This window comes from Littorina saxatilis, linkage group LG8 (assembly GCF_037325665.1).
Source record: "Littorina saxatilis isolate snail1 linkage group LG8, US_GU_Lsax_2.0, whole genome shotgun sequence".
Classification (NCBI taxonomy): domain Eukaryota; kingdom Metazoa; phylum Mollusca; class Gastropoda; order Littorinimorpha; family Littorinidae; genus Littorina; species Littorina saxatilis.
The window spans coordinates 63900126-63921994 of record NC_090252.1 but is presented as its reverse complement, the minus strand read 5'-3'; the positions used below and the strand labels follow the sequence as shown (position 1 = coordinate 63921994).

General features: G+C 44.8%; 1 protein-coding gene across 1 annotated transcript in view; it reads right to left on the bottom strand.

Annotated features, from left to right (window-relative positions):
• Positions 1 to 6967: 6967 nt before the first annotated feature.
• The window catches only part of LOC138974117 (proprotein convertase subtilisin/kexin type 7-like), a 39892-nt gene continuing 24990 nt past the window's right edge, over positions 6968 to 21869 (bottom strand). The window contains exons 12-18 of the mRNA XM_070346808.1: positions 19418 to 19525; positions 18626 to 18728; positions 17347 to 17503; positions 12889 to 12983; positions 11968 to 12067; positions 10727 to 10841; positions 6968 to 8584 (exon numbers count right to left, since the gene is read on the bottom strand). Coding sequence (XP_070202909.1) covers positions 7829 to 8584; positions 10727 to 10841; positions 11968 to 12067; positions 12889 to 12983; positions 17347 to 17503; positions 18626 to 18728; positions 19418 to 19525 — 1434 coding nt within the window. The 3' untranslated portion in view covers positions 6968 to 7828. The remainder of the gene's footprint in view (positions 8585 to 10726; positions 10842 to 11967; positions 12068 to 12888; positions 12984 to 17346; positions 17504 to 18625; positions 18729 to 19417; positions 19526 to 21869) is intronic.

Here is a 21869-nt window from a genome sequence, read left to right as displayed (position 1 = left end):
CCCCCTTTCAAGACCCCCATTTGAAGATTTCCCCTCCTCCCCCTTTAAAGATCTGACCTATTTCAGTATTTTATGCTTAACATTTTTCTACCCCCATGTAATTCTAGGATTACTACATTGTTTTTTTCTCAGATTTGTGTAGGTCTGAAAATGTGTGTGGGGGGGGGGGGGGGGGGGTGCCACTGTTATGTAAATACTGGATTTTTAGGTCTGAAATGATTCTGTACAAGTATTTCATCAACGTTAAATTCAACGAATGAGTATGCTTTAGTGTATACAGGACTACTCTTCCCCGTTTTGGTCGTTTTTGATTTGTTGTTTGTTGTTGTTGTTGTTTAACTTGTTGTTGTTGTTGTTGTTTGCTAGAACATCGTTAGAATAACTGATCATGCTTGCACACAGAAACGCATGTAGTAGATAATGCAATAATTCATTATACAGAAAATGATATCATATGTTGTGGTCTGATGTTCTTAGTCATGCTTTGTTGAATGTTTTAAGCAGATGATTCCCCAATTTTTTCAATATTATATCTAGTATTGATTTAATTCAAATGTTTGTTTGTTCCTTTCAAAACGCGGCCAGGTTTCGGTAAAAGCGAGTGAAGCAAATGTTTGCAGTGTATATATCCTGTTACCTAGTAGTGTTGACATCAAGTCCGAAAATCTTCCGTTTTAACTTTTTAATGTTTACAAATCTTTAGAATAAACAAACAAACAAACAATACAAACACATGAACATAACATACATAAATAAGAAATAAAATTAAGAAATAAAGAAATACATTTTTAAAAACTCTATGTTTGCCCAATGACATTGATCAAAAAATGCCGCAAACTAACTGTTTTGCAATTGTTTTGCATGCGTAAAAAACAATGTTAACTTTTCGATTGCACAAGACACCGTTCACTGGTCCCTGATTTTGTTAGAGACTAGGGTTGATGCTCCTGATTGTTCAAGAGACTGTGATTCTATACTGATGAGTTCAAGTTATGTTTAGATTCTGTCTGTGTGTGTGTGTGTGTGTTGGTGTGTGTGCGAGTATGTGTGTGTATGTGTGTGTGTGTGTGTGTGTGTGTGTGTGTGTGTGTGTGTATGTGTGTTGCGTTTGATTGCGTGTTGCCCTGCACAAGTGAGAGAATAAAAATTGCATTTCCGTACATATGTGGGCACACACACACACACACACTCTCTCTCGCTCTAACACACACACCTCTCTCTTTCACACACACACTCTCTCACTAACACACACACACACACATTGCTGACACTACAGGGAACAAAACCAAAACCAACAAGTATGGCCTCATTGTATTTCTTCCCCTGGAAGACACCATAAATCACATCTCATTCAAGTTTAAGGCAAAGCAACATACAGTGACAAAATTAATCCCACATAAATAAATGGTAAAAATTGTATCAAAAAATTCTACACTCCACACACACACACCTCTTTCTAGCCTGAATTGGTGGCCTCTGCTGCAAAATATTGGTTAAATATTCACCTGCTTCCATGCCACACGATTCATATACACACACACACACACATGCACGCACAAGCGCGCGCACACATACACACTCCCTCTCCCTCTCTCTGTCCCACTGTTTCATGTATAATTATACAACAACAAGCAACGAGTATGACACCCAAGTAAAGCAAGTACTATGACCCAGCGATGTCTTGCATCAAGTACAAAAATAATTGCATTCAACAATATGCATGTTAAATCATTCTAAATTTTTGTCAGAAAAAGTGGACCCATCAATGATAGTAAGATCCCCAATATATGAGAATTCAGAAAGCTGCTAAAAAAATGCAATGTTTAAGTTCTCTGAGCAAAAATAGAAGTATAAAGAAAAAGAAAAAGAAACAAGAAGGGCAAAGCCCATACGACTCACATGCTTTACACATTTTTCCTACCAAAATACATGTGACCTTGACCCAAGGTCAAGGTCATCCAAGGTCATGCAACACAAAGCTGTTAATTCAAGACATAGGAAGTACGTCCGGACGTCCGGACGACTCGGGTGAGTACATAGACTCACTTTTGCTTCGCATGTGAGTCAAAAAAACCAATTAGAAATATCAGCTTTCTCTCTTGTCAATTGAATACTGAAGAGAAAAAACCCACAAAACCCAACAACAACAAAAAAGATATCATCATAAAAAAAAGAGACCCCCTACTGCCCCCCCCCCCCCCCCCCCACACACACACAATAAAAACAAGAGGCGAAGCCTTCAAGGCTCACGTAAGAAATCGACAAACAGTAACACAAACTCAATCACTCCGTCACACACACACACACACACACACACATACACACACACATACACATACACATACACACACACACACAGACAAACACACACAGACACACACACACACAGTAAGCATAGGTGAAACTATGCAAGAAAGCGAGACACTAGATCTGCCAACTAGTCTCGGCCCGCTCACAATAACAATGACCGAGACTTTCAGTAATTCCTTAGCGTGACGTCTAACCCTCTTACGTCATAATGTGACGTCTTCAAATGTTAAAGTTTCTATCACACACGTCAAAAATTGACCGAGACGTAATCTTCTTATGCGAGCTTTATCCATAGACTCGGAAATGTTAAAGTTTCTATCACACACGCACGCACGCACGCACGCACGCACAGACAGACAAAAGTTAGCATCGCATAGGCTACACTTACGTGAGCCAACAAGCACAGGAAAGAAAGAAAGAAGATTGCAGTACACACACAGTTAAACAGCCTGAGGAGAAAAGCCTCACTTTCCATGTCATGGATATACAAGGCTGGCACAAATATCACAGTAAAAAACATTGCATGGATTCATTAAGATTACATCATAATATTTATACAATCAAGCACTGTCCTAAGAACAAAAGATTACAGCACTGATTTGCATGGTAAAGGACAGGTTTTCAATAACAACTATTAATGAGACATGAATGCCCACATCCCTTTTCAATCTCTTGACCTGCTAATGTTGATCTTATGTTGGATGTTCATGCTTGGACAGAAACACACATCTTAGAAATAAAAACAAGTCGCATGAAGTGATATAAACACATTTAGTCAATCTGTAGGTATCAAACTAAAAGATAAACACCAAAAACCAGTCATCGCCGAGACTACATTCAGATAGTCTCGGCTAAACTTCCCCGAACACCGAGACAGGTCACGCTCGAGACAGGTCACGCTCGTCTCAGGGAAGCATGCGAACATTATACTCCACCTATTTCTTTAATTCTGAGCGCGTTTTTCAAGTAAACATAACATATCTATATATTTTTGAATTCAGGAGAAAACGAGGAATACAATGCAACAATATTTTAATCTGTAAGTAAAAATTCGTTTTTAATGACAACTTTAATGAGCAAACTAATCAAATAATTGTTAAGCTTCTGAGCTGAAATGCAATACCAAGGTCCGGACTGAGTCAAACATTGCTTGACCAAAATTTCAAATCAATTTGGTTAAAAAATGAGGGTGTGACAGTGCTGCCTCAACAATCACAAAAAGCCGAATATGACGTCATCAAAGACATGTATCGAAAAAAAGAAAAAACAAGTCGCGTAAGGCTAAATAACAACATTTAGTCAAGCTGTCGAACTATTAACAGAATGAAACTGAACTCACTGCATTTTTACAGCCAGAGCGTATACTCGTAGCATCGTCAGTCCACCGCTCCGTTCTAAGTCCCGTTCCCGTAGCGACCAAGGAACGGCACGGGAACGGGACGGATGAGAAGGGGACGTTAACGGAACTCCTTTGAACGGTAGGAACGGGTGAGTTCAGGCTGCATGTTCAAAATTTTAGCCATTCCCCGCCCGTTCCAAATTACAGACATGGGATTCAGAAAAAGTGATAATTAAGGAAAAAAAAAGGTGGGGGTCTGGGGGCCGCAGAAGGCCCCCAGTAGGGTCCAGGGGCAACGCCCCTGGTCGGGGTCTGGGGGCGAAGCCCCCAGAAGCTGAAGGTTTTTAGTGTTTTAGACACAAAAATGGCCCTGAAATATTTCAGCATATTTCAGCTTAATCATAGCCCCCCCTCCCTTTCTCTTCCTTCCCATGTTTCTCAAATTAATTTTACGCTAAGACTCAAAATAAGGAGGAGAGAGAGAGAGAGAGAGAGAGAGAGAGAGAGAGAGAGAGAGAGAGAGAGAGAGAGAGAGAGAGGCGGGGATGGGGGGGGGGTGGTGGTGGCGTGTGACGGTGTGGTTTCAATGTTCTTACCTTGTCGGTGCCAAACGACCCCAGTGACTGATTACACGACTGGGTTTTCAGGATAGTCAGGTGCTTGTTGCTTTTCAAGTGGCTTTTGAGGGCAGTCTTTCCATTGGAACCGTAGTTGATAACATTAACATCGTTGCACAAAGTGCACTGAGCTTTTCCCGGCAAGTTGATTTAAGCAAAAGCATCGCCAACTTTCAGTTTCACGTCTTGTGTCTTCTGGCCTTTCTCGTATTTCCAGCTCAATGATACAACTTCATCGAGCCAGTCGAATCTCCAGAGATTTTTCTTGTACTTCTGCTGGTCAATTTCCCGGGATAGAACGGTTTCGTCTCGCTTTAGCTTCCTCATCATTTTGGCAAGTGGCTCGAAGCGATGTAAAAATGGCGCCGAATCATTCTCATACGGTATGCTTATACTGAATCCCCGATAGCTACGTTGAAACGGTGACTGTAGGAGACAAAGACACAGAGCGCGTTCCCATACAGATCGACCAGCAACAGTCTGACCGTTTTAGGAACCAACCGTTCAAGAATAGTATGGAATGGAGCGTCGCGATCAGCGGACCGGCCGAAAAACTTGGGTCTATACCTACATATACCCCAAAATTTTCTCAGCGGATTTGCACGAATCTCAAGAATGATCCCTGGAGCCTAAAAATTTACGGAATTCCGTAATTTTACGGAAGAATCCCATGTCTGAAATTAACGGTAATGGAACCTTAACACATCGGCAACGGAACTCATGGAACTTAACGCAATGCTAGCGCTTTCACACACTGAGTTGTCATACCCGCATTCCACACATCCGTTCTAGCTTCCGTTCCCAGCCGTCCTAAAAACGGCTGCCAGTAAAGTTAGACGCTACTCAAAGATGCCAAAAACAGCTGTTTACGCAGCGTCTCATTGTTGTGGCATGGCTGGGAACGGAAGCAAGAACGAATGTGTGGAATGGGGGTATAAGACAATATGTACATGTATTAATCCTAATCTTCCATTTCACAGTGATTAAGATCGCCCTTCATCAACGTTATAATTCAAACAAAATCAGCACCACCAGATATGATTTCAAGACATTCATTAACAAAAACACTAACTCATTTTTAGTGCAGCTTAACTAATCAAAATAGAAAAAATATATCAAAGGCTCTATTACGCTCTCAAACATCAGAATTTCAGGCAGCCAAACTTCAGGCTTTCCAAATCCCAACAAAAAAAGTTGAAACTACAACTGCTTCTGTTAAGACCATCGCCTCTATTACACACCACTGCTACAGCAGTCCCTCTCATGAACGGACACCCTTGGGCCATAGCAAACCTGTTCGTACATTACAGGCTGTAGGTCACGGGAGGGGTGACACCCCCCCCCCCCAAAATAAAATTTACCCCCCTCCTGATGGGTACACGTGCACTCAAGTTAACAGACGATGGTCTGTCCGTACATTGCAGGTATGACCTGCTGTTGGGACCGAAAATTAGTGTCCGCGTCCACGTTTGCAGGTGGCCGTTTAAGGGGGAGGGGGGGAGGGGGCAAATATAGAAGGAAAACACTCCGTGCCGAGCAAATGTGTCTGTACATGTCAGGTGGCCGCTCACGCCGGGGGCCGTACATTGCAGGGACTGCTGTAACTACTTGCCAGCCAAGACTCATTAAACAACATTCTGTTTCACAACATTTTAGGCCCAAAAAACATGACTCAAACAGAAAACATGGGTTCTTCTTTTCTGTACACAAGTTTCTAATTATGTTCTTTTCAAGCATTAGCAAAAAGATATGTCACATCGCCCAATTGCATCCATAGTCTTTAGGCAGACCTGAATAAAACACAAATTAAAAAATTAAGAAAGAAAAGAAAAAAATTGCTCTGGAATCACCGATTATTTTATATGTAAAACGAGCCAAAGAATGACACCTTGATCAGGTGTATCACAATCATGATTATCGGTATAAACTGTGAGCAATATCTAAACAAACACAATTTCAACTGTCCTTCACTGTTCATGATTGTGAGTTAGCTTGATTAAAAAGAGCAAGACATTGATTTACAAGAACACAATTTTGTAAAAGCTTGATTGTAAATGATTGTTCTTCACTCAGCAAAGGAGATGAAAACCAGCCCTTCCTGGTCAAGTTCAACTATTAACTAATGGCTCAGCCAAACATTTTTTACTACTGTACTGTACACAATCAAATTAATCGTCACAACTGAAAAACTTCCGGAAGTTTCTCAGGCTTTGCCCACAATTTCAAACTATGATAAAACAAAAAACTTGAATCATATCTGTAAAATGCATAAAAGTTTCCAATACAAAGCCCAAGATTTCTAATCACTGTGCATAATTCACTGTATCATCCAAAGTGCAAAACTTACTGACATTTCCCAAGCAAAGCCTAAGCTGAGCAATTACTTTACATTCTCAAGTTTATTATCACGTCTGCAGAAGCAATACTTCTTCAGCGTTCCAGAAATTCTGGTGACGTGTGAGCTTGTTTGCCCATTTGGGTTCCCCACACTATACTCTGAGAGCATAGTCAGCTTTACTCCACTGCGCCCGTCAGAAGCAATACAAGTTTCAAGAACTCGGCCCAAGATTTTGTAATTAAAGGGGAACCCCCTCTTACATTTTCTTTCTTTCTCAAATTTTCTGTTCACAGCATCGTTAAATTTACCTCCATTTTAAGACTCCTTCCTTTTTTTGAGTCCAGACAGAGGAGGGGAGGGGGGGATGGAGGGGGGGGGGGGCACTGCACTGAACCTAATAATCTTGTGATAATCAATGTCATTGAAGTTTTTAACACATAGCCCAAGATTTGTAATCATCGCACATAATAATCTTTATGATAGTAGAGAGATTAAGAAGGGCTACCACATTCATATGGTTGTCATTTTCGTGGTTGCGAAAGACACTCGGCGGGGGAAAACCATGTGTCGCTAGTACAGCGGTTAAGAGGACAGAAGAATATCGTTTCGCTGGTCGCGCTGGTTCAGAAGTGTCGATCAGATAATACCAGCTGCCTCATTTCTGCTGAAACGCACCAGACACTCAGGTCGCTACTCAACACATCATAAACTTTAACTGCTTCATGCATTTTTCTCCTCTAGGCAGCTTGACCAGCCGACTGAAAAGTTAAGTCGGCCTGATGTTTGGGTCGCCATCTTGAAATTTCTTTTGTCTGCTCAGACACTAACTTACCCAATTCAAGCCCGCTTTACGGCTTTTTAAACTTGATTTTTAAAAACATTTCTATGATAAATCGCGCCTAAAGATGTCAGAGCATACATCGATTACACAAGGTAGGCATATTTTATGACTATTCCAATATAAAACACGACCGAAGTCACTTTCGTCAGAATGACCAATTCTACGAATTTTGTTTCTCTTGGCGAAGCGAATTTCTGTTGGTAGAGATCGGAAATCACGTGTACTCTAAAAGGTGTGACGCTTTACAACCGAAAATGCCAACGAAACAAATGTGGTAGTGCTTCTTAATCTCTCTAGTGTCAGCAAAAGTTACAGTAGTTTTAAAATCATAGGCGAAAATATCTTATTAATTATATTTCTGCACAAAATCCACTCCATCATTATCATCTGTGAGATCTGCCGACAGTGTTGCCAAGCAACGACACGCTGGATTCATCCTTCCCGCGAATGAAGATGTCCTCCTCCTGGCTGTCTGCGTCAGATTCCTCGTCAGACACCAAGACTTTCCACATCGCTGGCAAGATGCTGCTCTTTGCCGGCCCTCTGTCCCTCCCGTTCTGCTCCAGCAGTGTCTCCGTTTGACCTTGACCTTGGTGGGCCTTAGACAACCTTGAAGCACCTTGGTGATTTGGCACACTCTGCGTTGTCATGGAAGTGCCTGTGGGTTGTGATGTCACCACCCTAGCACCGGTTAGCGGCAATGTCTTGGCTGCAGACCTTGACGATGAGGTTTCCATCAAACTTGAATTGTCACCTTCAAAACCATCAACGTCGGAATTCCCTAGCGACGTCCTGAACGTGGACATGTGAATTCTCTCCCCTAGTCTCGTCACCCTCTCCCTCCCCTTGGGTCGGGGCTGCTGCAAGTCAGCGTCCAAGAAAAACATGTCATCGTCATTCTCGTCATTGAACGCCGACTGCGCGTTCCTTAAAAACTCTGAGTCCTGCTCGCTGTCTGCTTGCAAGAGGTGAGCCGTCTCCTCGGAGGACTCAGCAGGGTTGGTGTGCGAGCGATTGTGAGTGGCTGCTTGGCGGGCCTCGGCTGCCTGCTGTTGCTTCTCCTCGTTATAGCACATCATGTACTCAAACGTCTCGTAGAGCGCGAACATCACAAAGAATATGCTGGACAGGAACAAAATCTGCAATACCACGAGAACATTAATGTGTGTGTTTGTGTGTTTGTTCTGTTTAAAACCAGTCTTGATCAAAGGACTATGTCCGGTCAAGAATAAAGACTGCATGGTTCTTGTGTACGACTGTGTACGTAAGCGTTTGTTAGAGTGCCTTTTTGAGGATGAAAGTCGCTTGTTCATTTCAATGCTTGTTATTCTCTCAGGTGCCAGGAGATTGGTTCCGGTTAACTCTCACTTACTCCGTTACACATGTCGTTTGCATTTAGAGCGCTTACTTCCCTTTGGTTATTAGCCTCTTAAACAAATGAGGCAGGGCGCTATTTACAGATTTGTATTAGGCCAAAAAAAAAATAGGTCTGTTTACGGTAACATAGGGTGAAAAAATAGGGTCGGTAGGTCGGCTTTTTCTTTTTTCATTTTTTTTTCTCATTTTTTTTTTCTCCCCTCTCTATGATGTTTCACAGTTCATTTCTTCTCATCAATCCCTGTTTTTGCCTGTTGAAAAACGTTAATGATACTAAAACTCGCTGGATAGGTACTGATAATTTTCACCCCATCCTTTTCATGACAACATTTATCAAGCTTTACAGCTAGCGGGTGGCGAACACCACTGCGTGCATCCATTTTGAAAGGAAGTAACACGAGTAACGACCCTTTACTCCTAACAGTACTTTGAGATTACCTCCCTTCTGTCGTCTGCTCTTTGAGCGCAAACAGCTCTATTTTGGATGCAGGTTGGTTCTTTTTTTTTTTTTCAGATGATCCAAAAAAAAGATTAGGGTCGGGCCTAAAAACTAGGGTCGGTCGGGTTACCGTAAACAGACATATTTTTTTTTTTGCCTTAACAAAGGGAAGTAAGCGCTCTAAATGCATACGACATGTGTAATGGAGTAAGCGAGAGTTATACGGAACCTATCTCCTGGCACCTGAGAGAATAACAAGCATTGACATGAACAAGCGACTTTCATCCTTCATACACCCCTTCGGAGTTTCGAGTGCGCATGCGCGGCTAGTCACAATTTTGGCGGCAGGGGGCGCTCCGTTGTACCAAACACACTCGAGATCCATTCCGCTTAAATCATGAAACTATCGTGGGACAAAAACCACAGAAATATCAAAGAGATAAGAGCTTACGAGGAAAAACTTGAACTCAATCGGCAATGTACCTCTTCTGAAGACCTCGTGTTTGGTACAATTTGCAATCCCAGCATGCAATGCGCGGACTCTCGCCTGAGACTCCGAAAGGGTGTATTGCACGTGTATTTAGAGCGTTTACTTCCCTTTATTTACCAGATCTATTATTAGCACAATCAGGGTGAAACTCTCCTCAGAACTATAAACTCCTGCTTTTTACTGTTTAACAGAGCACCCTCATAAGGATTGCTTGTTGTTCTCTGTTGATATCATTACATGTTTGCAGTATTGTTATGTAAAACTTGTTCAACAAAAGAGTGCATGTTTTTGTGCATTTAATCGCAAACGCTAAAAGGAGTTCTAACTAAAATGGACTGAAACATAAATTTGGCCAAAATATGACATTTAAAGGTACTGAACTTGTCAAATCCAGGTGCACGGAGCCCCTGGGGCTTTTAGTCATACCTCAGGCAGCTATCCGTTAGAAGAACTACCAAGTTTCATTGACTTGCACCCAAAGAGTCAAGAACTGCGATTTTTTTACGAATTAATTTCGTACTCGGACCCGGCTGGTCTTGACCTATTTTTGGATCTAAATTTAGATCAGGTAGATCACCACATCATGCACAAAAAGACACGTCACTAAAGCAAACTATGTCAGACGTCATCATGAGTTTGTGTAAAACAAAATCGAGGCCGGAATCACTCAGTTGAATCGAACTCCGACCAAACACCACGTAATAACTAGGTTAATTTATGCACTCGCGTGAACAAGAAACTGTCGAGCTTCACAGATGTCGTCGTTGGGTAGTTTTGGGTTTGTTTTACTACCATAGGAGGATTTTTGAACTATAAATGCACTCAGCTGCAACAAAAACGCAAAACGAAGGCTGTGAGCGGCACTGTGCCTTAAACACAGGCTGTCTCAATGACAACGACTGTCTCAATCTGTGTATAATGTCATATTTTCGTCAAAAATACAAACAACGTATAAAAAATGAATCACACACTAACCTTGAGAGTTTTCGCGGCCAGGGGGGTGTGGGGGAGAGACGTCACGGGTGGGGGGTCACAGTGGGGGGTCACGTTCCGCATCAGGTACTGTCCTCCCATTGCCGCTTCCACCTCTCTGAAACACAGGTAGAAATTAACTCCCCCTCTCTGAAACACAGGTAGAAATTAACTCCCCCTCTCTGAAACACAGGTAGAAATTAACTCCCCCTCTCTGAAACACAGGTAGAAATTTAACTCCTCCTCTCTGAAACACAGGTAGAAATTAACTCCTCCTCTCTGAAACACAGGTAGAAATTAACTCCCCCTCTCTGAAACACAGGTGGAAATTAACTTCCCCTCTCTGAAACACAGGTAGAAATTAACTCCTCCTCTCTGAAACACAGGTAGAAATTTAACTCCTCCTCTCTGAAACACAGGTGGAAATTAACTCCCCCTCTCTGAAACACAGGTAGAAATTAATTCCCCCTCTCTGAAACACAGGTAGAAATTAACTCTCCCTCTCTGAAACACAGGTAGAAGTTAACTCCTTCTCTGAAACACAGGTAGAAATTAACTCCCCCTCTCTGAAACAGGTAGAAATTAACTCCTCCTCTCTGAAACACAGGTAGAAATTTAACTCCTCCTCTCTGAAACACAGGTGGAAATTAACTCCCCCTCTCTGAAACACAGGTAGAAATTAATTCCCCCTCTCTGAAACACAGGTAGAAATTAACTCTCCCTCTCTGAAATTACCCCCCCCCCCCCCCCCCCTCTCTGAGACACAGATAAATATAACTTCCGCCTCTCTGATTACCTCTTTCCTGACGGCTTCTGAGATAACTCAGAATGTGATCACGTCACTCCAAGATTTCACTTTAGTCAGCTGCAAAATAACATATCTTCCATCATTTTCCCATCCCCTCAACCCCCTACGTTGTTACAATACAATACAATACAATACAATAACTTTATTAATCTCTAAAAGAGAAATTGCATTGCTGAGCTTTTGTGTCCGTAATAATAACATACATAAAACATTCAAAAATAAACATTTGTTCTTTGTCATTCATACATTCTTGTGTTCTTATACATTTCTTCAATTCATACATCAATATTCTATCATAATTATGTACATACATTTATTCTCTTTTAACAGTCTGTCTTCAAACGCATCTCAGAGAGGGAGGCTAGAGATTTGTGTTGTGCCATAGGTAAAATACCCTCAACCCCCAACACAAAAGTGTGCAAAGTATGTTTCTCACCGTCTGCGTTTCTGAAACTCGTCGGTTGACATGGGCGTCCCAAACAGCGTCAGTTTCCAATGTATCAGCCGACCTGTACGGAACGTGCTATCTGAAGGCACTGAAATAAAACACAAATGGTGACATTCTTTTTAATCTAATCTCCATTTCACAGATCGTTGGACACCAAACAAAATCAGAAAACTACACTGTAGATCCTCCTATATTTAGGATTGCCAAAAATCTGAGAAAACCAGGTCTAAAAGGGAAGGTAATCTTAAAACAGGGGTAAATGTACATCAGCAGGGTCTCAACAAGTAGCATGAAGCGACATCAACACATTGAGAATATGTCGGCAGGGGAGACTACTCCCCCTGATGGTATACTGAAAGATATCTAGAGTTAGCAACCTTTTTTATTCACTGGAGCCAAGGGACCCTTTCCTAATCTAGCACTCGTAAGTAAGGTAACTCCTATTGGTTAAATTGAGGTGATATATGCGATACCCACTCATATAAAACATGAGTGTATGTTGGAGTTGCAGCTGATAAATTCAAACGAAGAAACAAGGCCTTACGTGCATCACTGATGACAAGCTTCCACGCACGCACGCACACTCACACTCACACACACACCATCCAGTCACCAGTGGGGGCCTCCCCCAACACACACACACACACTTACAAGTATCCGTGATGACCAGCTTCCAATCACCAGTGGGGGCCTCCCCCCAACACACACACACACTTACAAGTATCCGTGATGACCAGCTTCCAATCACCAGTGGGGGCCTCCCCCCAACACACACACACTTACAAGTATCAGTGATGACCAGCTTCCAATCACCAGTGGGGGCCTCCCCCCAACACACACACTTACAAGTATCAGTGATGACCAGCTTCCAATCACCAGTGGGGGCCTCCCCCCAACACACACACTTACAAGTATCAGTGATGACCAGCTTCCAATCACCAGTGGGGGCCTCCCCCCAACACCTGACAGTGGTGAAGGTCCAGCCCGTGAAGCCTTCTGTCGAGCTGCAACAGTGAGGGAACAGCGTGTCAACATGCAGTTAAACCTTCTGAAACTGAAGCTGAAAACTGACTGGGAGACCAGGAACAACTACAGTCCATTTTCTCCATTCATTTCATTTTCATTTTTACATTTAGTCGAAGTTTTTTTTTATTACTTTATTGTCCCATTGCTGGGAAATTTGGGTAACTTCCTCCCAGTGGAAAGCTAGCAGCAACAGAGCCGCGCTTCCCTGGTGTGTGCGTGTTAAGGTGAAACCAGCCACCTGTACTTGTGGCAGAATGACCGAGGTCTGTAAAGTTCCACAGTGGTGACACGGGGGTGGAACATGGATACCTTCTCTGAGTCTGCACATTAAGTTTAACCAGTGTCCATCCCGGCCCGGATTTTAACACGTGAACCACGGATCACAAGTCCAGCGCTCTACCGACTGAGCTACTTGGCCCCCAAATCAACACGCTTGGCAGAAGGAGTCAGCTGGACCACCATCCTTTTGTCTGCGCACTGGTCACTGTGGGTTGAACAAGCACCTCAAGAGACTGGGACTCCATGACACAGACCAATGTGAGCCTGGTTCACAGGTGCAAACCCCTGAGCACTTTCTGCAGACCTGCCCACATCTGGAGCCAGCACTACTGCCCACATCTGGAGCCAGCACTACTGGCCACATCTGGAGCCAGCACTACTGGCCACATCTGGAGCCAGCACTACTGGCCACATCTGGAGCCAGCACTACTAGCCACATCTGGAGCCAGCACTACTAGCCACATCTGGAGCCAGCACTACTAGCCAGAGCCAGCACTACTAGCCACATCTGGAGCCAGCACTACTGGCCACATCTGGAGCCAGCACTACACTGCCCACATCTGGAGCCAGCACTACTGCCCACATCTGGAGCCAGCACTACTGGCCACATCTGGAGCCAGTACTACTGCCCACATCTGGAGCCAGCACTACTAGCCACATCTGGAGCCAGCACTACTGGCCACATCTGGAGCCAGCACTACTAGCCACATCTGGAGCCAGCACTACTAGCCACATCTGGAGCCAGCACTACTAGCCAGAGCCAGCACTACTAGCCACATCTGGAGCCAGCACTACTGGCCACATCTGGAGCCAGCACTACACTGCCCACATCTGGAGCCAGCACTACTGCCCACATCTGGAGCCAGCACTACTGGCCACATCTGGAGCCAGTACTACTGCCCACATCTGGAGCCAGCACTACTGCCCACATCTGGAGCCAGCACTACTGCCCACATCTGGAGCCAGCACTACTGCCCACATCTGAAGCCAGCACTACTGGCCACATCTGGAGCCAGCACTACTGGCCACATCTGGAGCCAGCACTACTGGCCACATCTGGAGCCAGTACTACTGGCCACATCTGGAGCCAGCACTACTGGCCACATCTGGAGCCAGTACTACTGCCCACATCTGGAGCCAGCAATACTGGCCACATCTGGAGCCAGCACTACTGGCCACATCTGGAGCCAGCACTACTAGCCACATCTGGAGCCAGCACTACTGGCCACATCTGGAGCCAGCACTACTAGCCACATCTGGAGCCAGCACTACTGGCCACATCTGGAGCCAGCACTACTGGCCACATCTGGAACCAGCACTACTGGCCACATCTGGAGCCAGCACTACTGGCCACATCTGGAGCCAGCACTACTGGCCACATCTGGAGCCAGCACTACTAGCCACATCTGGAGCCAGCACTACTAGCCACATCTGGAGCCAGCACTACTAGCCAGAGCCAGCACTACTAGCCACATCTGGAGCCAGCACTACTGGCCACATCTGGAGCCAGCACTACACTGCCCACATCTGGAGCCAGCACTACTGCCCACATCTGGAGCCAGCACTACTGGCCACATCTGGAGCCAGTACTACTGCCCACATCTGGAGCCAGCACTACTAGCCACATCTGGAGCCAGCACTACTGGCCACATCTGGAGCCAGCACTACTAGCCACATCTGGAGCCAGCACTACTAGCCACATCTGGAGCCAGCACTACTAGCCAGAGCCAGCACTACTAGCCACATCTGGAGCCAGCACTACTGGCCACATCTGGAGCCAGCACTACACTGCCCACATCTGGAGCCAGCACTACTGCCCACATCTGGAGCCAGCACTACTGGCCACATCTGGAGCCAGTACTACTGCCCACATCTGGAGCCAGCACTACTGCCCACATCTGGAGCCAGCACTACTGCCCACATCTGGAGCCAGCACTACTGCCCACATCTGAAGCCAGCACTACTGGCCACATCTGGAGCCAGCACTACTGGCCACATCTGGAGCCAGCACTACTGGCCACATCTGGAGCCAGTACTACTGGCCACATCTGGAGCCAGCACTACTGGCCACATCTGGAGCCAGTACTACTGCCCACATCTGGAGCCAGCAATACTGGCCACATCTGGAGCCAGCACTACTGGCCACATCTGGAGCCAGCACTACTGCCCACATCTGGAGCCAGCACTACTGCCCACATCTGGAGCCAGCACTACTGCCCACATCTGGAGCCAGCACTACTGCCCACATCTGGAGCCAGCACTACTGCCCACACCTGGAGCCAGCACTACTGGCCACATCTGGAGCCAGCACTACTGGCCACATCTGGAGCCAGTACTACTGGCCACATCTGGAGCCAGCACTACTGGCCACATCTGGAGCCAGCACTACTGGCCACATCTGGAGCCAGCACTACTGCCCAAATCTGGAGCCAGCACTACTGGCCACATCTGGAGCCAGCACTACTGGCCACATCTGGAGCCAGCACTACTGCCCACATCTGGAGCCAGCACTACTGGCCACATCTGGAGCCAGCACTACTGCCCACATCTGGAGCCAGCACTACTGCCCACATCTGGAGCCAGCACTACTGCCCACATCTGGAGCCAGCACTACTGCCCACATCTGGAGCCAGCACTACTGCCCACATCTGGAGCCAGCACTACTGCCCACATCTGGAGCCAGCACTACTGCCCACATCTGGAGCCAGCACTACTGCCCACATCTGGAGCCAGCACTACTGGCCGGAATACTTCCCACCTTTTAAGACCTTGATGTTTCAGATTGTCTGTTGATAAACTCTGTAAATTGACCTCCGTTTTAAGTCTTCCTCCTTTTTCAGATGTGATTGTCTTTGGTGGTTTTTTCTCCAGGCCTTCATTGGGTGTTTCCCTGTGTTAAGCTTGTCAATACGTTCTCTTTATCAGCTATTGCGTGACCAAAACAGGCAAGGGCACTTCTTCTTTTTCTTTCCTAACCTAGGTGGTGGGTTCAAGTGCTACTGCAGCTAGTCTTTCGGATGAGACGAAAAACCGAGGTCCCTTCGTGTACACTACATTGGGGTGTGCACGTTAAAGATCCCACGATTGACAAAAGGGTCTTTCCTGGCAAAATTGTATTGGCATAGATAAAAATGTCCACCAAATACCCGTGTGACTTGAAATAAAGTGTAAAAAAATTCCATCTCACACGGCATTAAGTCTCAGGGCTTGGAAACATGAATACACGCATGCAGGAAAAAATTTTAAAAATGGGTAGCGCCGTATACTGTATGGCAGCTCGCTTTCCCCAGGGAGAAAGCAGCCCGAATTCCTGTGAGGTTACCCTCATGGACTATATAAAATCTTATCCTTATCCTTATCCTTCTTCTTCTTCTTTTTCTTCTTCTTCTTCAGCGTTCCAGAATTTGTCTGGTTAGGTGTGAGCTCGTTTGCACATTTGGGTTCCCCACACTATACTCTGAGAACATAGTCAGCTTCACTCCGGTTTCGTTGGCATGCTGGGTATTTTCGTGTTTCCATAACCCACCAAACTCAGATGGATTACAGGATCTTTTCCGTGCGCACTTGGTCTTGTGCTTGAAGGGGGTTAAGTCACTAGCAGGTCTGCACATAAGTTGACCTGGGAGATCAGAAAAATCTCTTAACCCACCAGGCGGCAGCGACCGGAATTCCAACTCACGACCTCCCGATTAGGAGGCCGACGTCTTACCACCACGCCACTGCGCCCGTCGCAAGGGGACTGACTTGTCATCGAGTCATGGTGCACCAATCACAGTGTTCCACTGGGGCATTGCAGATGAATATCAAGCTTGTCAATACATTTGTTTAAAAGGTATCAAAATAAATCCCTTGCCAAACAAGGCCAATAGCGACAAACTGGTTTCAGGCCAGCGCCGCTTCCGACTGTGCTATCTCCCCGTACCTTAATAGTAGGATATACAATAGTAACATGCTGACTTGCACCTTTAATATTTCCGAAACAAAATTGCATTGACAGATATGTAGATAATTATCAGGCCTTGGAAGTAGCCAATGTCAACCAAAACAGGAAAAGAAACTGACTTGTCATTGAGTCGTGGTGCACCCATCACAGACAGTGTTCCACTGGGACATAGCATATGGATGCTAAGCTTGCCGCGCACCGGGTGAGTCAGGGTCACGGTGACCTGCACGTACTCCAGCATGTAGAGGCTGTAGCCAGAAATGTCCTTGGGCGTCACTGTGTGAAACAAGAAAACAGAAATCATGATTGATAATAAGATAAGATAAGATTTTATTTCAACCACGTCCATTACACAGGAATATAATTATCTTGGTTTGAGTTCATTCAGTACATAGTACATTCAAACACAACAACCAAACACAGTGCTAACAGAACGGCATACACACACTCACTTACAACCACACGCACACACTGACACACACTCTACATTATACCGCGTTCACATCTTGTCCACTTCACATAAAATACTCTTTTCATTGTTCACTAATAGGCAGATACATGTATGCACGCACAAACTCTCCCCCCCCCTCCCCCAACACACACACTCGCATGCACACAGACAGACACACAGACAGACACACCGACAGACACACCGACAGTAACACAGACAGACACAGACAGACAGAGACACAGACAAGACACAGACAGACAGAGGACAGAAACACAGACAGACACAGACAGAAACACAGACAGACACAGACAGATTCAGACACAGACACACACACAGACAGACACAGACAGACACAGACAGACACACAGACAGACACAGACAGATTCACACTCTGACACAGATACATACACAGACACACAGACAGACACACAGACACACACACAGACAGACACACAGACAGACACACAGACAAACACAGACAGACACACAGACAAACACAGACAGACAGACAGACACACAGACAGACACACAGACAGACACACAGACAGACACACAGACAAACACAGACAGACACACAGACAGACACACCGACAGACACACCGACAGACAGACACACGAATCCCCTCACCCCTCCCCTTCCCGAGGACAGCTGACACAGTAAGGAATATAATGAAGAGCCATATTATTCTTGTTACAAGACCACTGCATAATGCTGCTTCTGGTGGTGGTCAAACTCTCTGCGTCCACACACACATAAACACACACATACACAAACGTAACACACACACAAACACATACACCCACACTCACACAGACACACAAGCATGAACCCCCACCCACACACACACATCGTGACATGCACCCCCACACACACAAACACGCCCCCCCCCCACCCACACATGCATGCAGCCCCACACAAACACCCCCCCCCAGTCACACACACTCACCTGTGTGTACAACAGTGAGAGGCGTGTTGAGCCCGTGAGGAATGTCCCAGCCAGTGCTGTCTTCACTGAAGTATGACGTCATGTAGGGCACACTTCTCCACACCTTGAAATATCACACACTTTGTTGCAATAATATACATCTTGTATAACGGCAGCCAGTGCTGTCTTCACTGAAGTATGACGTCATGTAGGGCACACTTCTCCACACCTTGAAATATCACACACTTTGTTGCAATAATATACATCTTGTCATTCGCAGTTCTCAGAGGGCACAGAATCTATCTCGATGACTATTGAGAATGTAACAAAGTTCACAAAACACTTGAATTACGTTTGGAGGCAAAGCCAGTCAAACAGTACACAGTAGAATGGTGGGCAAAATGGAGAGCTCTATAAAAACCTGCTTTGCTAAACACAAATGTTTGCAAGGGTATACTGGCAGAAAACACCAGTCAGACCATATCACAAACAGTCCTCCAGAATCCACAGGTGTTCCAAAGCCATTGAACGTTTCAGCTATAAATGACCTTGAATGTTATAAGTTTATTTCAGTGAAATTAATATGCAAGCCTCTATTGAAGTGGTGTGTGTACATTGACAAGCCTCCAGGCGTTGATGAGACCAAAGCCCTGCTTGTGGGGGTGTGTGGGTGTGGGTGTGTGTGTGAGTGTGTGCGTGTGTGTGTGTGTATGTGTGTGTGCGTGCGTGCGTGCGTGTGTGCATGCGTGTGTGTGTGTGTGTGCATGCGTGCGTGTATGTGAACATGCGTGTGTGTCTGTGTAACATCCTTACCCTAGCAGCATTGACAAGCCTCCAGCCCTTGAGGAGACCAAAGCCGTGTTTGTGACTGTGTTCCAGTCCTGCCCCGTTGGTGAGCCATTGGCCGGAGTCCACGTCAATCTGAAACAAACAATGCGTCCAAACTCGGCACTCCTTTCTTCCTTCTTTCAAGACCCGAGCTTTTCACATGTTCTACTCATAGCGTCTGTACACTTGTACATTTATACTGAAAAGACCGGCACGGTTGGCCTAGTGGTAAGGCGTCCGCCCCGTGATCGGGAGGTCGTGGGTTCGAACCCCGGCCGGGTCATACCTAAGACTTTAAAATTGGCAATCTAGTGGCTGCTCCGCCTGGCGTCTGGCATTATGGGGTTAGTGCTAGGACTGGTTGGTCCGGTGTCAGAATAATGTGACTGGGTGAGGCATGAAGCCTGTGCTGCGACTTCTGTCTTGTGTGTGACGCATGTTAAATGTCAAAGCAGCACCGCCCTGGTATGGCCCTTCGTGGTCGGCTGGGCGTTAAGCAAACAAACAAATCCGTTTCTGTTGAAATCAGCGTTGTTTTGCTGCTAGATTTAATGAACAAATTCCTGGATTTCTTGAAGTTTCTTGGAGGCAGGCTCAGGCTGGAGTCACGTTACGGCAGTGACAGTGCTAGTCACAATAGTTATATGAAGTCTTATATCGCGCGCGTATCTCCAGACTCGGACTCAAGGCGCAGGGATCTATTTATGCCGTGTGAGATGGAATTTTTTACACAATACATCACGCATTCACATCGACCAGCAGATCGCAGCCATTTCGGCGCATATCCTACTTTTCACGGCCTATTATTCCAAGTCACACGGGTATTTTGGTGGACATTTTTTATCTATGCCTATACAATTTTGCCAGGAAAAACCCTTTTGTCAATCGTGGGATCTTTAACGTGCACACCCCAATGTAGTGTACACGAAGGGACCTCGGTTTTTCGTCTCATCCGAAAGACTAGCACTTGAACCTAGGTTAGGAAAGGGGGGAGAAAATTGCTAACGCCCTGACCCAGGGTCGAACTCGCAACCTCTCGCTTCCGAGCGCAAGTGCGTTACCACTCGGCCACCCAGTCCTGTATAGTGTTAATGTGTGATTTTCTCTGGTTTGGAGGCCACATGGATATGTTGATGTTTGCATATTTGACCCATTAAGGGCAGAATATACCTGCGCAGTTTCAGCGGCACAGACGACGCACTGCATATTATTGATGCTGCGATAGGGATTATGATGAGTACTTGGCCTGTTTTCCTTTCACGCAACGTGTAGCGGGCTGGGATAATCTGCAGTACGTCGTCTGTCCTGATGAAGTTACATAGGTGAGCGCCAGGCCTTAATACACTTGCTGACGCAGTTTTTTTGTATGAAGATGAGTATAGCATACACACACACAATTTGCCTCCTTTTCTTCAATGATAATCCTGCATGGAAACGTGCATATACCCTTACATTTGAGACATATCAAACAGTGTCAAATAAATTATTTACATTTAGGTCGATTGCTGAAAAAAGAGTTATCTACATTTAGGTCAATCCCTGTAAATGAAATCACTAACATTTACGTCTATCGTTGTAAAAAGAATTATTTCCATTTAGGTCTATTCCTGTAATTTCTCTTTTGATATAATAAAGTATTATTGTAAAGTATTGTCAAAAGAATTATTTCCACTTAGGCCAATCACTGTAATGAGAATAACTATTTACATTTAAGTCTATCGGTGTAAAAATAACTTTACATCAAGGTCTATTGCTGTAAAAAGACTATTTAGATTTATATTTATTGCTGTACAAATAACTACACTGTATTGACATTATCCAATATTGACGGACTGTGTGATGATATCTTCTGCTATGGTCTGTTGAGACAGTGATATCAAAATCAAGACCGGAGGTCGATATTTTGATATCACTGTTGAAACAGACCAATAGCAGAAGATATCATCACACAGTCAGTCAATGTTAGATATATTGTTAATTCTCTAAACATTTTGTATTTACTGTAAAGAAATTACAAAAGTATTTGTCTCAGTTTTGGCTGTTCCATATCCCTCCCTCTGATTATTATTTCTTTTTGTTCACTCTTTTCTTGTACTTTTCAGTATTTTAAAATGTTTTTCCTTTCAAAAAGTCTTTCGTCACTTGCTCAACTCTCAACTAAATTCTGGAATAATTACATTTTCATATATTGTTTGTTTTTAAATGTAGGTGTTTTTGTTTTTGAAGTGGGGAAGCAATAAAGAGGTCGTCGATATCGCACTGAGCTCAGTTTTGCCCAATTGACCAATGAAAATCCACGTAACATATGAAATAGCAATATTAAGGTCTATCGCTGTAAAAATAGCTCATGTCTTCACACACTTGTGACTTCAAATCTTGTATCGTACACTGCCTGGTGAGTGATACCTTGACGGAGGTGATGACCAGGATGTACTGT